Genomic DNA, 16,620 nt, shown 5'->3' on the forward strand with positions numbered 1-16,620 from the left:
CCTCGTCATTGTGACAAACCATTGTGAAGCAAGTATCCGAAACTCTTCCGCCTACGCACCAGCCACCGCCTGTATCAGCGCCGTTGACCTATGCTGACATCGCGAGAAGGCCTTCACATGCAGTGCCATACAGCACCGGCCTTCCTCAACGCCCTCATGTCTTCTACACGCCGTAGGCGCCGATAAGCCCGCAAGTTCCGCTTTATCGACGTCCTGACACCCGTTCAATAATCCTTGGCGCACACTGGACAACCGACCAATATGCTATTACTGTGGTCTACCCGGGCATGTCGAGCGTTTCTGCCGCCGCCGCGTTTTTCGTCCAACTGCCGTTGAAGCCGATTACAGCTAGGACCATACAGAGCCGCAACAGCTAATACCCTTCCACACTCCTTCAAACACCTCACCGTCGAAGCGCCGCACCTCTAACTCGTCTCGATCACCCCCCCGCGCCGGCGCTCGCTATCACCAATGCTTCGATGCACCGTGCCCGTTCACATGGAAAACTGACCACCGCAGTTCCCGAGACAGGAACTGTGCCACTGTCGAAATCTACAAGGCCTCGTTCCCAACCTGCAAACGAAATCCCAATCTTCAATGACGGTGTTGCAGTGTCCGCCTTAGTCGATACTGGAGCTGCTGTGTCCGTGTTGAACGAAGCAATGTGCCGTAAGTTGAAAAAGATTACGACTTCGCTTTCTGGTGTTTCTCTTCGTACGGCGACCACACATCACATACAGTCTTCCGTCACGTGCACAGCTCGTCTACTTATTCAGGACGTTTTGTATGTGGTTGAATTCGTCGTCTTTCCGCACTGCTCGCATGACGTTATATTGGGCTGGGACTTTCTTTCCATGCATCATGCCGTTGTCGATTGTGCCCGCACCGAGCTTGAATTATCAGCAATCTCGAACATCGCTCCTGCCAAGTCATCTTTTTCTCGTGTCGTCATCGCAGAGGACACGGACATCCCACCTATGTCGTCTGCTATTGTGCCAATCTCCTGCGACTATGCTTTCTCTACCACCTTGTTTACACCGTCAGCGAAATTCACTTCCCGTAAGCATTTTCTTCTCCCATTTATTCTTATCACGATCGAAAACTCCTCCGCAACCATTTATGTCACGAACCTGCTTTCGGTCCCAACCACTATGTTCCACGGAGAATGTATAGGGCAACTTGAGGACATTGATTCAGTCTGCCCTAACTCACTACCTGGTCGCACAGCAAGCCTCCATGTCGCGAGCGTTAATCTCGATACCACGGCCAACACATCTACCCTGCCTAAGATGTCTTCCTTCCATCCATTGCTTCGGACCTTCCCAGCGTTCAGCGGATGCAACTCTTGAAGCTTCTCGGCCACTTACGGATGTCTTTCGATCACAAGCAACCGAGTTTTGGCAGAACAACTTCGATCGCTCATCATTTAATCATTTAGACACTGGCAGCCATGCACCCCTGTGCCAAGGTCCATACCGCGTCTCTCAAGCTGAACGTCGGGTTACTGAAGACCAGGTGACTGACATGCTTAGTCGGGGAGTCATACAGCCGTCCCACAGTCCATGGGCATCCCCGGTGGTGCTCGTGAAAAAGAAGGACGGTAGCATCCGCTTTTGTGTTGATTATAGGCGCCTTAACAAGATCACGCGCAAAGATGTCTATCCGCTCCCCAGAATTGATGACGCGCTCGACTGTTTGCAAGGAGCGGAGTTCTCTTCGCTGGATCTTCGGTCGGGGTACTGGCAGGTACCTATGGATGAAGCCGACCGCCCCAAAACTGCGTTCGTAACTCCTGACGGCTTGAGTTCAACGTGATGCCGTTCAGTCTGCCACATTCAGGAGTCTTATGGACAGCATACTTCAAGGTCTCACAAGTGGCATACGTGCCTTTGCTATCTGGATGACGTTGTGGTTTTTTCAAAGGACTTCGATACCCGTCTCCAGGGCCTCGCAAGTGTCCTGGAATGTCTCACATAGGCTGGGCTAACACTAAATTTGAAGAAATGTCACTTTGCCGTACAGAAGCTCACAATCTTAGGGCACGTTGTCAGCAAGGACGGCGTTCTACCAGACCCAGACAAGCTCCGCACCGTCACCGAGTTTCCTAAGCTGTCGACACTCAAAGAACTCCGAAGTTTTATAGGACTATGCTCGTATTTTCGACGATTTATTCGTAATTTCGCATCTATAATGATCCTTTTAACACGTCTACTTGCTGACAGCCAAGGTATCTCGGCATGGTCGTCCACCTGTGACGACGCATTTGCAAAATTCATGTCATCTTCTGACATCGCCGCCGATTCTCCATCACTTTAACCCAGACGCCCCTACCGAAATCCACACAGACGCTAGTGGAGTCGGCCTTGGCGCTCTCCTTGCACAGAGAAAGTCTGGCTTCGATGAGTACATCGTTTCTTACGCGAGTCGCACTCTGACCAGAGCTGAAGAAAATTATTCGGTCACGGAGAAAGAATGTCTAGCCATTGTTTGGGCAATCGCTAAATTCAGACCTTACATATATGGTCGGACATTTGATGTCGTGACTGACCATCATGCCCTTTGCTGGTTGTCGTCTCTAAAACACCCATCTGGTCGCCTAGCCCGTTGGGCATTACCACTCCAAGACTACGACATCCGCGTCGTCTACAGGTCAAGGCGCAGACATTCAGACGCCGACGCTCTCTCTCGATCTCCGCTTTCCCATGACTGTGCAAATGCGCCTATTTCTACCTACAATTTTGCCTCCCTTCACAGGCTGACATGCCATCCGGGCAGCATCAAGACCTTTAGATAGTGCCTTTAATGGAGTTCCTATCGAAGCCATCACCGAGTGCCGCCAGTCGCTCGCTGCGGCGCACAGCTCGCCATTTCACCATGCGCGATGGGCTACTTTACCGCCGCAATTACCTCAGTGAAAGTCGCAAGTGGTTGTTAGTGATTCCTCGCCATCTACGCGGTAATATTTGTGCCTCGTTCCATGCAGACCCCCCAATGCGGCCACGCTGGTGTAATAAAGACTTATGCACGCCTCCGGCTGCGGTACTACTAGCGTGGAATGTACCGACTTGTCCGCCAATACGTGCGTTCATGCTCAAAATGTCAATGCCTGAAGAGTTCACCGCATGCCGTCACTGGACCGCTTCAGCCGTTGCCCTGCCCATCCCGACCTTTCGATCGCATCAGAATTGACTTATACGACCCACTTTCATACACACCTGACTAGAATCGCTGGGTGGTTGTCGCTATTGATCATTTGACACGGTATGCTGAGACTACCGCGCTGCCAGAGGCTACATCATGTGAAGTCGGCTTATTTATTCTTCACAAACTTGTTCTTCGCCACGGCGCTCCTCGCGGATTACTCAGCGACCGCGGACGCACGTTCCTCTCAGAAGCCGTACAAGACCTCCTGCTGATGATGTTTGATGTTTTGTGGCGCAAGGGCCATTTCGCGGCCAAAGAGCACCAGTTCATTTTACTAAAATATGGACAATGATTGTGACAAGCGGCTGTATAAGGGCCATAAAATTTCTCGCGGTAAGGCGGGTAAAAACATACAATAAAATCATGACCATGCCGTGAAAGGTGTGTGTGGTGCGAATAGATGACAAAAGTTGGTGATAATAAAAACGATGGTGGACATGTATGGCATTAGCACAAGTGCCTCAGTCGTTCATACCCTTGCGTCCAAGGGCCGTGAGGCAAGTGCTTCGTTGTGTAGCCACAGCAGCGAAAACCTCTCTGGAGAGGTCGCGCTACGGAATGCCCGGGTATATGATATGAAAACTATGAATTTCTTTTAAAAACGCTAACAATGATTTATGACTAAAAAGCGGTTTCCTACCGACGAACATTCCAGGGTGTAAAGGTATATGTTGTCAGTAGGGTAATGGAAAGTGTTGTTTTCTTAGCGTTTCTAACTGTTTGCACTGGATTAACATGTGAAGAACTGTTAATGCTTCACTACATCTGTCACACAATGGTGGATCGCCACCGGACAAAAGATATGTGCGTGTCGTGTATGTGTGTCCTATCCTGAGCCTCCTTAGTATTGCCTCTGTATGACGCGATTTCGATACTGGGGGCCAATGGCCAAGGTGTGGCTTATTAATGTGTAGTTTGTTTTGTGTGTGTCTATCCCACTTGCTCTGCCAGTAGTCCCTGAGCTTTCGTTTGAGAGACGGCTTAAGATCAAGGGCCGGGATTGACATGGGTGTAGTGGCAGTGCTTTCATGGACGGATGCAGCAAGCTGATCCGCCATCACGTTGCCTTGGATCTCACCGTGCCCTGGCACCCAGCACACTACAACATGTTGTTTGAGTGTGTAGAGTGTGCATAAAATGGAGTAAAGTGAGACGAGGACAGGGTTTTATTGTTTTTTAATAGTGTGCAAAGCCATTACCACACTGAGAGAGTCCGTATAAATTACTGCTTTTTGTAGTTGTTTGATGTGTTTAGCGGCCACAAGTATCGCGTAACCTTCCGCGGTGAAGATACTTGTGCCTGGATGTAGAGGGCCAGCATCCGAAAAGGATGGGCCGACAGCAGCGTAGGACACAGAGGAGTTAGACTTGGAGGCATCTGTAAAGAACTCAGGACGTGTGTATTTGTGTTGAAGTTCCAGGAAGTATGTTCGGATATGGGCAATAGGTGCATGTTTTGTAACTTCTAGGAAAGACACATCGAAGTCTATAGTCTGCCACTGCCACGGTGGCGGGTATGCTACAGGAGCCATTAAACTGTGTTCAAGTGACACTCCAGTTTCTTCAGCTAGACCCTTCAGGCGAATTGAGAAGGGCTGCCTCATCGAAGGCCTGTTTTGAAACAAAATTGAGCTCGACAAATCATTAATAGTAGAGTATGAGGCGTGCTTCTTATCTGCTTTCACCTTAAGGAAATAAACAAAGGACATGTAAGTTCTCTGCAGATGAAGCGACCACTCATTTGACTCAACATAAAGGCTTTCTACGGGGCTGGTGCGAAAAGCACCCGTAGAAAGGTGGATGCCCAAATGGTGCACTGGGTCCAGCATCTTCAAAGCACTTTGAGTCGCAGACTGATAAACAACGGCCCCATAATCTAAGCGGGTGCGAATGAAGCTTCTAAATAGGTTCATGAGACATTGCCTGTCACTACCCCACCTAGTACGTGACAACACTTTTAAAATATTCATGGCTTTTAGACATTTTGTTTTTAGATAGTTGATGTGCGGTACGAAGGTCAACTTGTTGTCCAAGATTAATCCTAAGAATTTATGCTCCGTATTAACAGACAGACGTTGACCGTTCAGTTCAATGTCGGGTTCTGAGTGCATGCCTCTCTTTCTGGAGAACAGGACACACGTGCTTTTTTGTGGGTTCAGTCGGAATCCGTTTTCCTCTGCCCATTTGGAGAGCTTGTTTAAACCTAACTGAACCTGCTGCTCACACATTGCCAGATTACAAGACCTAAAGCCAAGCTGGACGTCATCGACATATGTACAATAAAACATATTGCGAGGGATGGTCAAGCGCAAGGAATTCATTTTGATGAGAAAAAGTGTGCAGCTAAGTACACCACCTTGTGGCACGCCTGTTTCCTGGACAAATGTTTGGGAGAGAACACTGCCCACACGGACACGGAATGTCCGACTGGACAAGTAACTCCCGATTATGGAAAACATTCTACCGCGCACGCCAAGGTGGGACAGGTCGCTTAGAATTCCAAAGCGCCATGTTGTATCATAAGCCTTTTCAAATCGAGGAACACAGAGAGAAAATATTGTTTATGGACGAAAGCGTCTCTAATCTGTGCCTCGATACGAACAATGTGGTCTGTCGTGGATCTACTCTCTCGAAACCCGCACTGAAATGGGTCGAGCAAATTGTTTGTTTCAAGAAAGTGTACAAGTCGGCAGTTTATCATTTTTTCGAAGACTTTGCAGAAGCAGCTTGTAAGAGAAATAGGCCTATAACTCGAAGCTAAGGAAGGGTCCTTGCCCTCTTTCAAAATGGGAATAATGATAGCCTCTTTCCAGGAGGTAGGGATAGTGCCAGAAAACCAAATAGCATTGTACAAACAAAGTAAGGTTTTTCGCGTTTCCGTTGGTAGGCTTTTTAACATTTCATACACCACACGGTCAGAACCTGGGGCAGAAGTACTGCAGGAGTTTAGAGATGTTCGGATCTCAGCTAGACTGAAAGCTTGGTTAGATGCCTCGTTTCTAGTGCAGTTGTGTTCGAGTTTTTGTTTTTCTATTCTTGTTCTGTATTTTTGGAAAGTGTCAGTATAGTGGGACGAGCTGGACACCTGTTCGAAGTGTGCACCGAGGAACTTTGCCTGATCTTCCAAGGTATCACCATGAGTGTTTACGAGTGGAAGTGAGTGTACTTGTTTTCCTGCTATTCTACCAACCATGTTCCAGACTTTAGCCTACTCTGTGTATGAATTGATCCCCGACAAAAACTTTTGCCAGCTTTCTCTTCTGGCCTGCCGACGCGTTCTCCTGCCTTGAGACTTTATTTTCTTGAAGGTGTCAAGATTTTCGGCTGTCGGTGAGTTCCGAAGCAACCTCCATGCTCTGTTTTGCTGTTTGCGCGCGTTTTGGCATTCTGAGTTCCACAATAGGACACGCCGTCTTCCAGGGTGTTTGTGGGATGCATTTTCTTGCAGCATCAATCAAAAACGCTGTAAAGTAGTCAACAGCAACATCAATGCCTAAAGTACATATGTCACTCCAATCTAGACGAGCGATGGTACAAAACTGTTCCCAGTCGGCTCTGTTTATGAGGCAATTGGGAACACGTGGTGGACACTCAGTTGCTGTAGTTGTGCTCAAAACTACGGGGAAGTGGTCACTTCCGTACAGATTACTGACGACTTTCCACTGGAGTAGAGGCACAAGAGATGGAGATACTAAGCTTAGGTCTATGGAGGAGTAGGTGTTATGAGCCAGATTATAATGGGTTGGTTCTTTTCGATTTAGGAGACACGCGCTCGACGAGAGAAGGAACTGTTCAATCAGTTGACCTCGCGCGTCGCAACGAGAGTCACCCCATAGCCTGCTATGCGCGTTAAAGTCTCCAAGGAGAACATAAGGCTCCGGAAGTTCATCAATTAAAAAGAGTAAATCACGTTTTTGCAGCTGATAGCTAGGAGGAATGCAAATAGTGCAGAGTGTGATCAGTTTATCAAAAAGAACCGCTCGAACAGCCACTACCTCAAGGGATGTTTGGAGTTGTGTGTGCATGCAATCCCCTGATTCACTATAATGGCAACACCTCCGGATGATGTCATGGCATCATCACGGTCCTTTCGGAAAATAACGTATTTACGAAGAAAATTTGTGTGTTTTGAATTAAGGTGTGTGTCTTGTACACACAGCACTTTTGGTGAGTGTTCGTGTAAAGGTTCTTGGATGTCGTCAAGGTTTCTGAGAAGGCCCCTGACGTTCCATTGTATAATTTGAGTGTTCATGGTGAATGTAAATTAGTGCTGTGTGTACGAAAAGTGAGTGGCTGTTTAGACGGGGAGTTTGAGTTCACGTGACAGGGCCATCACCAGGCCCTGTTATCTGCTTTTTTTGTTTTCTTGGCGCGCTCCAAGGAGCCACGCCACTCTTTCGACACCAAGGGTACCGATGTATCCATAGCCTCCTCAGAGGCACTGGATGCTCGCACGTGCGGGCTGTTAGTTCGAATTTTGAGCCTCGCCTGGTGAGGAGAGAGCTTGAGACCCGAGGACTCTGGAGTCTCCGGTCTCTGTTTGGGAGTAGGCGGTGTAGCCTGGGCTACAGCCACCTTGGGGGCAGGTGCCACAACCGCCAGCTCGCTATGCGCGATTCGAAGGAGTGGCGAGGGCTGGTGCGGCGGTGCCCCCCGACGCGCCGCATCAGCGTATGTAGGTCGCCACCTATGCGGAAGAATGCAGGCAGCTAGCACGTTCGTTAACTACACAAGACCAAGCACACCAAAAGGACTGCCATGACGCCAACCTGCATCCCTAGTCATATTCGCCTGGAACATTGGTGTGGCTTCGCGTTGCCTCTTCAGCTCCAGGCCTTTCTTCAAAGCTACTGCCTAAGTACGAAGGCCCCTACCGCATCCTGCGTCAAGCATCCCCGGTAAACTATATTGTCGTGCCCGTACAGTCATCCACAGACCGCTGCCATCGCGGTCGTGAGACTGTTCACGTCGACCGACTGAAGCCGCACTATGACCCACCAGTCGTACCTGTGCCTTAGGTCGCCAGGATGGCTACTTTTCCACGGGGAAGTGATTTGTAGAATGAATAGGGTGTAATTAGCAGTGGATGCAAAAGACAAGGAAGAGGACCACGGTTCGTGCTCGTGATAGCTCCAATTCGGATCGCTGAGCGCTTGACCTGCGTTCGTTTTTTAATAAACGCGTTGAGGACATATCGCTCAACGCGTACTATCAAGTGTAATATCCCGGCCACAGCAGCAGTATTTCGGCGGGCGCGTAATCGTTTAAGGACCCAAGATTGTCAAAATTATTCCCAAGTCGTCAGCTATGGCGTGCCTCGCAATCAAATGGCAGTTTTGTCACCTTGGTCACATAATTACAATTGCATGATGCAACTATTGACAAGAACAAAGTCGAAGCTGTCGCAGTGTGCATAATACGACTCGGTATAGCAGTAACATAACAATAAACTTTAAGTTTATAGGTGCTCCTTCGGAACCTCAATCTTTGCAATTTTTTATTCGTTCACCAACCGAGCTTTAAAAACTGTAGGCAGTTTCCCCAGGGATGACTGCTTCGCCGTCGTTTGTTAATGCCTGCACTCGGACCGTGCATTGCAGCTTTGACATTTCGTTTTGTTTTGAATGCAGTATGAACACACCCATTGAGAAAGATTTTCGCGGACGTGCCAGCAATTAAACACAAGACTATCAAGCGCGATGTATGCAAGTGCATGTCACGGGATCGAACCTCGGTCGTGGCGGCTGCATTTTCGGCGGAGGCGCAAATACTAAAGTGCGTGTACCTAGATTTAGGTGCACGTTAAAACACCCCTGGTGGTAGAATTTCCGAAGCACTCCTCCACGGCGTCTCTCATAATCATATTGTGATTTTGGGACGTTAAACCCCTGCTATTACTAATATCGAAGCATTGAAGTGCTTAAAGGCAATACGTAAGGTAACAGCTCATGCTAAGGTGGCGCCATCTTGCGGTTGTCAACACCAACTGCGGCAGCCACGGCTCCTCTCTGAACCCACTACCCTATATTCTAGTACACTTTAGCCAGACGTAATCTGCAACAACACACGACTGATAACGAAGCAGGACGGACGAACGAAGACCTAACCGAAACGTGGGAGGCGAAGCTCGCCCTCGAGGACCTGGAAGAGCAACAACAACTCGTCGCCAGGGCCAAGAGGGCAGTAGAAGTCAGAGGGTTCCTGAACTAAGGAGCCCTCCCACCTTAGGGTGACACCGGGCATTGTTCGGGGCACTGCTTCAAAATAAATGTTTACTTCTCTCTCTATAGCTAGAGACAGATTAGAGCTAAGGATTGAACTTGACTTGGATCGAGGTTAGTTACGGTTTCGTTGTATAGCTGATTATTGTGTACGTTTCTTTTTTTTTGGGTGGGGGGGGAAAGAATTTTGAGTGTAAAATTATGGTTAATACCATACTGTGTAATATTAGAATGTGTTTGCCATGTTACCCAAGACTCTCGTCTCGCTCTCTCAACTTCATCCGCAGCAAAACTCTCGAGATAAATTGTGACATGAATGCAGCGCATTTGCTCATTACACAAGGTACTGCTGTCCTTCACGATACTTGGTCAAAACACAGCAGCACTTCAAGAGTGTAAAGGCGCTAGTGTGTACAGGTGAGTCGGCTTATAATGAACCTGAGTGTGGCGTGGCATCTGTCGGCTCTATCCTGAAGTTCGTAGTAAATGAAAAACAGCTTTATGAGAGTTGGGAGTGAAAACAATTTTTTTTTTGTATAAAAGTGCGCAACGCATGAGTTTTGAAGAGCCGTTAGCGATAAGGATGGCCTCGAATTCATTTAAAGCGGCAGCGTGCTCCTCACCAAGGACCCTGGTGTTACAAGCCGCCTAAGGCTACTAATGTAGCTGATCGCTACAAGCAAGCTTTTGGGCATTGGCTCCAAAGCTTCGTCGTCATTATCATCAGATTCCTCCAAACCATTCTTGCTGCACACTTCATTCACAATGCCCTCATCCATGCACGGTTTGGTAGTGTCGGCATCATCGTCGGCCGTAATGAAATCATCGCAGTAGATATCCTGCCCTCCCATGTCGAACTCGACAACACACTGCCACAAATCGCCACCAAAGTGGTCCTTTTAGAAAGCTTCAAGCTTGGCATCGGGTCTGACATAGATGGAGTCGCTATTGTGAAAACAGTTTCGTGAAGCTGGCCAACGTCAATATCAATGTAGTACAGTAAAAGCTCGTTAATTCGGATTTCACGGGACCGGAAAAACTGTCCGAATTAACCGAATGCGGAATTAACGAATGAACAAGTAAAAATATTTAAAATCAAGCTGCAGAAGCATACCTTTATTTGTTGAAGTATTTTGTAATTGCCTGCGTTTTCGCGCAGATTCCGGCTGACATCACAATTTTTCTTAACTGTTCCAAATGGCCAACAGCACGTAAGCTGTCGGAAGTGTTCAGGCAAGCGTCCTCTAATATTAACAGCGCCTCCGAGACTTCCCGTGAGGTGCGATGAGGTCGCGGCTGTATCTCCTCGCATGATTCTTTGTCGGAATCGTGGTCTTCATGGGCGCCGGTGACATCATTAATAATCTCTTGATCGGTCAGGAGACCACTCGTGGCGACACCATGATCAATCGTAATGTAGTCCTGAAAGGTTACATCTGTGGGAAGGACAGCATCGAAAGTCGGGCAGTCATCGTCGGTGGACTCGGCTGACACCTCCTCGATGCCATCGTCAGCTACTGCTGCATGCTAGGGCCTCACAAAACCGCTGTGCCGAAAACAGTTGGCGATGACTTGCGGCGGAGCGTTTTTCCACACGTGGGCGATGATGTGCACTGCGCCGAGTAAGTCCACTTGATACAACTTTGCAGCTTCTGAGCATAGGATCATTCGCTCTAGCAGGTGCTTGTGGTACTTCTACTTTACATAGTGAATGATACCCTGGTTCATCGGCCGAAGAGCAGACACAGTGTTGGGCAGCAAAAAAACTACTTTGATGCTCTTCAGTTCGACTGTACAGCTATGGGCACTGCAGTTGTCAACAACCATAATTATCTTGCGGTCCTTCGACGTGAAGTGCCGGTCCAACTGCTGCAGCCAGCCGCGAAAAATGTCCGATGTCATCCGTGTTTTCCTGTTCGCTGTGTACTCGACAGGAAGGCTTTTGACGTTCTAAAAACAACGTGGCTTAAGCGCCTTCCCAACGACAAGTAGTGGCAAGCGCTCCGTGCCAGTCATATTGGCGGCAAGACGCACAGTTATCCTTTGCTTGCACTTCTTGCCACCAATGCATGCGTCCCCTTTGAAAGTCACCGTCTTGTCCGGCAGAGCTCTGAAAAATTGAGCAGTTTCATCTGCATTGAACACGTCACGTGGTTCATATGCGGCGATGTGCTCCAGCAGCTTCACATTTCTCCACTCGGTGGTCACGCTTTCGTCAACACTGGCCTTTTCGCCGCACACACTCCTGAAGACAAGTTCGTGTCTCTCTCGAAACCTCGCAAACCACCCTTCTGACGCTTTGAACGATTCAATGTTCATCATTGCAGCGTACTTCTCACCTTGCGCTATGATGAGAGGTCCGCTCAAAGGCAGATGCGCGTTGCGACAGTCAGTAATCCACCGGAGCAAAGCTTCCTCGAGCTGGGGATGAGCTGCGGTTCGCAATTGCTTTCTAGAGGCATGAAACTTCTCGCTTTCGAAGGCTTGTCGAATCTGTTGTTCATTTTTCACGTACGTTCCCAACGTGCTCCGCTTCACGTTGTACTTGGTCATAACCTGCTGTCGCCATTCGCCGTTCTTCAGTGCTTCCAAAATTTCCACTTTAGTCGCCAAGTTCTTCACGTTGTAGTTCTGCCGCTTTTTCGGTGTTGCCATCACTGTAGCGCACGATGGTGATGGCATGCAAATACGGTCACAATGGAAGAAAAAGAGAACTCCGCAAGAAGAGATGGTTCCGACACGACAACACAAGAGAAAATGGCGTCAGAGGTGCTGAGTGGAGAAAAAAGAAGACGCCGACGTTCGATGACGCTGCGATCGCCCCCACTAGTTGATGATGCCGGTGCCACTCAGATTTCGGTTTCACTCCAGCGGTGCCAGTGCTGCTTTATCACACTTTTGTGTAGCAGCAGCCATCAGCATTTGTCCGAATTAAGCGATGCGGAGCCGAATTCCGACGAAATAACGAGGGTTTGGTCCCATAGATTAACATGCACTTTGGCCGGGACCAATAGAGCCGTCCGAATTATCCGAATTTCCGAATTAACGGGCGTCAAATTAACGAGCTTTTTACTATACATATAGTACTCTCAACATCCAAAACGATTTTACATTACTTACTACTTGCATTAATATAGCACAGAAAATTTCAGAAATGAATAGAACACAAACAGAATAGTGAAGAAAACTAATGGAATACGAATACCAATTGAATACTATACGAATAGTTTTCAAATAGTAAGGCAACCATTTTCCGAACAGTGCGATAATTTTACTTTGAACAAATAATTCCAAACATTAACAAAGGAATTAACTTTAACTGGGTGTGATTAGTCAACAGAAACGATGACGTCTAAGCTGCGACGGTGAGCACAAGTTATTTCGTGCCAACTGTACGCTTAAGGTTAGCCAATCAGCTGATGACCTGTGATGGCCCATAGAGGTGGCGTGTCACGACTGGGCCACGTGTGAGGATGACGTGGCAAGAAGCTTCGTGGCTGGGGACGAGCCGAAGCAGCAGCAGATGGAAGACAGTGAGCCAAAGTGTCGGACGCTGGCGATTCAGGTTCCGGCCAAGGAACACGACCGTCCACACTACTGCCATCCAACCACCAGCTGGGCCGGGGTTGCTGGCAAGAGTACTGCATCTCGGGGCACTTTCTGGCCTGCTATTCCCTTCCTTGCCGAGGGAATCACGGATCTCGGCGAGGTGTTTCCGCGGTCAGCCGTTCGGCACAGGGACGGCTGTGGCCTGGCTAAAGGTCACGCTTGCACCGAGCATCGTGTCTCGACGCAAGCTGTTCGCTGAGTGGGCTGGCCATTCCCTGCATGGAGCATCACGTCTTCGATGTGGGTTGACTGCTCCGTAGTCACACCTATGCCGTTAAGAGTCATCGTCGCCACAGCGTCGCACAACGAGATGCACCCCACTCCAAATCGCCTGTCGCCGCCTCCTACCCTGCACCTCAGCCTTCGTTGTGTTTCCAATTTATTGAGAGGTCTTCAGACTTTTCTTACAGGGCTCATATAAGCCGTTTCCTTATTTAGCTTTGTCTTCGTGTTCATGTAACTTTTGTCTGCCACTGCTTCGTCTCGTACCCAGCCACAAAGCTTCTCGTCACATCATCCTCACACATAGCACAATCGTGGCGAGCCACCTCTATGGGCCACCACATGTAATCAGCTGACTGGCTGACCTTATGCTCACAGTTGGCACGAAATCACACGCACTCACCGCCGCACCTTGGTCGTCGTTTTTGCTGACTCATCACACCGGCAAAAATGCACCAATTACATATACAGGTAAGCTCGTATAAGCAGTGACAAGCTATGAGACATCAGGAGTTACTCAGAATTCAAGGCGGTAAAAGGTCACTGTGCAGTTTTTAAATTAAACTGAGGCATAAAAATTGTGCAATCAGCATCACGAATATCACCGTGAGCATAGCAGATTGAGGGCACTTTTGGTGGGTGACATTTGAGTTTTAAATTGAAGGACCTTCATCTGTGATTATCGTGGAATCGATAGTTTCATAAAAGGTTGGTAATCCAATAAATAAACAAAAGAAGTGCTCCCTGGATGTTCCAATGTGATGTTCCTTTGGGTTCTTTCTTTCAGTGCTTATTCAAAAAAGTATTAAAAGGAATATTTGAATACGTACAATTTAATTTGAGTACCAAATCTAACATTATTTGATTTGTTATTAGAAATTTTTGAATATTCACAAACCCCTAGCAATTGGTGTTTTACGTTAAACTAGAGCAACGCTTGCCATGTGCCCTGCACCTGAGCACTTGATCTGCGAGAGAATCTGGCCGCCTTCGAAGCAGTGGTCGACCATGCGCAGGTTGGGCTTGATGCAGCGCACAAAGTGGGTGCCCGTCTGCTGCAGCTTGTGCATGAGAGCCTGCAGCTGACTGCGGAACTTGTTGCCGACGCTGATGAAGCACAGCTTGCCCCCCTTGGACTGCTTCTCGTCAAACAGGGCCCGCAGGAAGCTGTTCTGTGTCTCCTGCACCAGGCCCTCCAGGGATGCATGCAGCGCATCATTGTTCTTCTCCACAAACTTGGCCTACAAGAGATTGGTAGAGATGCAGCAGCAAACTAGAAACACAAAGACAATAGAAAAGGACGGCAAACTGCCCCTGTCAATGAACAAGCGCCTAGGTCGCTGCGGTGGTACGTAGAAATATACAAAGCCATGCCGGAACCAGGGCATTAGTTCTAGTGGCCTGCAAGTTATAATCAACCGAGTTTGAATTCATATTCATCATTATCAGCCTGACTATGCCCACTGCTTGGCAAAGACCTCTCCCATGATTGGCCAATCAACACGGTCTCATGCTTTTCGTTGCCACCCTACACCTGAACACTTTTTAATCTCATTGGTCCACCTAACTTTCTGTCTCCCCTTCATGCGTTTGCCTTCTCTGAGAATCCAGTCAGTTACCTTTAATGACCAGCGGTTATCCTGCCTATGTGCTAAGTGCCCGGCCCATGTCCATTTCTTCTTCCTGATTTCAATTATAATATCCTTAACGCCGGTTTGTTCCCTGATCCACTATGTTCTCTTCTTGACTTTTAAGGTTACACCAATCATTTTCCTTTCCAGTGCCTGCTGCGTCGTCCTCCTAAGCTGAACCCTCTTTGTAAGCCTCCAGATTTCTGCTCTGTAGGCAAGTACTGGCACGATGCAGCTGTTATATACTTTCCTCTTGAGGGTTAGTGGCAGATTACCATTCAAGATTTGAGAATGCTTGCCGAATGTGATCTACCCATCCTCATTCTTCCAGTTATTTTATTCTCATGGTTTGGCTGCGCCGTTACTACCTGTCCCAAGTAGACATACCCTGTTCCTTTACAACTTCCAGCGTCCCTCCACCTATCGCAAAGGGCCGTTTTCTGCCGAGACTGTTGCACATTACTTTAATTTTGTGCATATTTATTTTAAGACTTACTTTTCTGCTTTCCATGTCCAGTTCTGTAATCATGAGCTGTAATTCGTCTCTTGAGCTTGAGTCACTCATCAAGGCAATGTCATCAGAGAGTCGCAGGTTACTAGGATACTCTCTATTAATTCTTATCTCTAACTCTTCCCAATCAGTGATTCTAATAACCTCCTGTTAAAACGTGTTAAATAGCATTGGAGAGATCATGTCTCTGTGCCTTACACCCCTCTTTATTGGGATTCTGTCACTTTCTTTAAGGAGAACTATGGTGGCTGTGGATCTATTGTAATTTCTTCCAGTATGTTTATGTGGGGTTCTTCGATGCCCTGATTTCGTAGTGTCTGCATTACTGCTGATCTCTCGACCGAGTCAAACGCCTTCTCGTAATCTATGAAGGCTATGTATAGGAATTGGTTGTATTCAGCGCATTTCTCTTTAACCCGATTGACAGTATGAATATGGTAGATTGTGGAGTAAGTAGCCTGTACAAAATCCTGCTTGGTCCTTTGGTTTATTGAACTCTAATGTAGCCTTGATTCTATTAGCTATAAAAAGGACAGTAAGTTGTTCGGCTTGTAATTTTTCAAGTTCTTGACGTCTCCTTTCTTATGGATTAAGATGATGTCAGCCTTCTTCCTAAATTTTGGTACCCTTCCCGTCAAGAGACACTTCATATATAAGGTGGCTAGTGTTTCCAACACAATTTTTCCACCACCTTTCAGAAGGTCCGTTGTTACCTTATCCTCACCAGCGTATTTGTCTCTTTGCATTTCTTCTAGGGCTTTCCTTACTTCCCCTGTCGTTACTGATGGGATGACGAATCCCTCTGAACTGTTTTTGTTTCTCATGATATCATTGTTTTGGCTTCTGTACAGCTCTCTGTAGAACTCCTATGACATCTCGACTATCCTATCCATATTGGTTATGACGTTGCCTTCCTTGTTCCTGCACGTGCATGGGCATACATCCGATTTTTGCCCATGCACAAGTGCGCCTTCACAGCTTTTAGATTTCTGCTACTTTTTACAGCCTGCTCAATCATCTCTCTCCTGTTATTCCTTGCGACATCAGCTACCTTACGCCTATTGATTAACTTCAAAAGCTCCACTAGCTCTATTTTGTCGGTTGCATTTGAGGACTTCATGGTGTCATCTCTTAATAAGATTTTTTGTCTTCCGAAACATTTACAATTTGCTGATAACATTGCCTTGATGAGTACCTTCGGAGCAGAAACCTGGAGGCTTAC

The 16,620-nt window shown here is 47.7% G+C and overlaps 1 protein-coding gene across 2 annotated transcripts in view; it reads right to left on the reverse strand.

Annotated features, from left to right (window-relative positions):
• The window catches only part of jar (Myosin heavy chain 95F jaguar), a 255,795-nt gene that overhangs the window by 98,490 nt on the left and 140,685 nt on the right, over nt 1–16,620 (reverse strand). For both annotated transcript variants that reach the window (XR_012895116.1, XM_037426322.2), the window contains exon 14: nt 14,212–14,497. Coding sequence is in view for 1 of the 2 variants with exons in the window: in XM_037426322.2 (XP_037282219.1) it covers nt 14,212–14,497 (286 nt within the window). In the remaining variant the exon portion in view is untranslated. The remainder of the gene's footprint in view (nt 1–14,211; nt 14,498–16,620) is intronic.

The sequence above is a fragment of the Rhipicephalus microplus genome, chromosome 5, assembly GCF_043290135.1.
Source record: "Rhipicephalus microplus isolate Deutch F79 chromosome 5, USDA_Rmic, whole genome shotgun sequence".
NCBI lineage: Eukaryota > Metazoa > Arthropoda > Arachnida > Ixodida > Ixodidae > Rhipicephalus > Rhipicephalus microplus.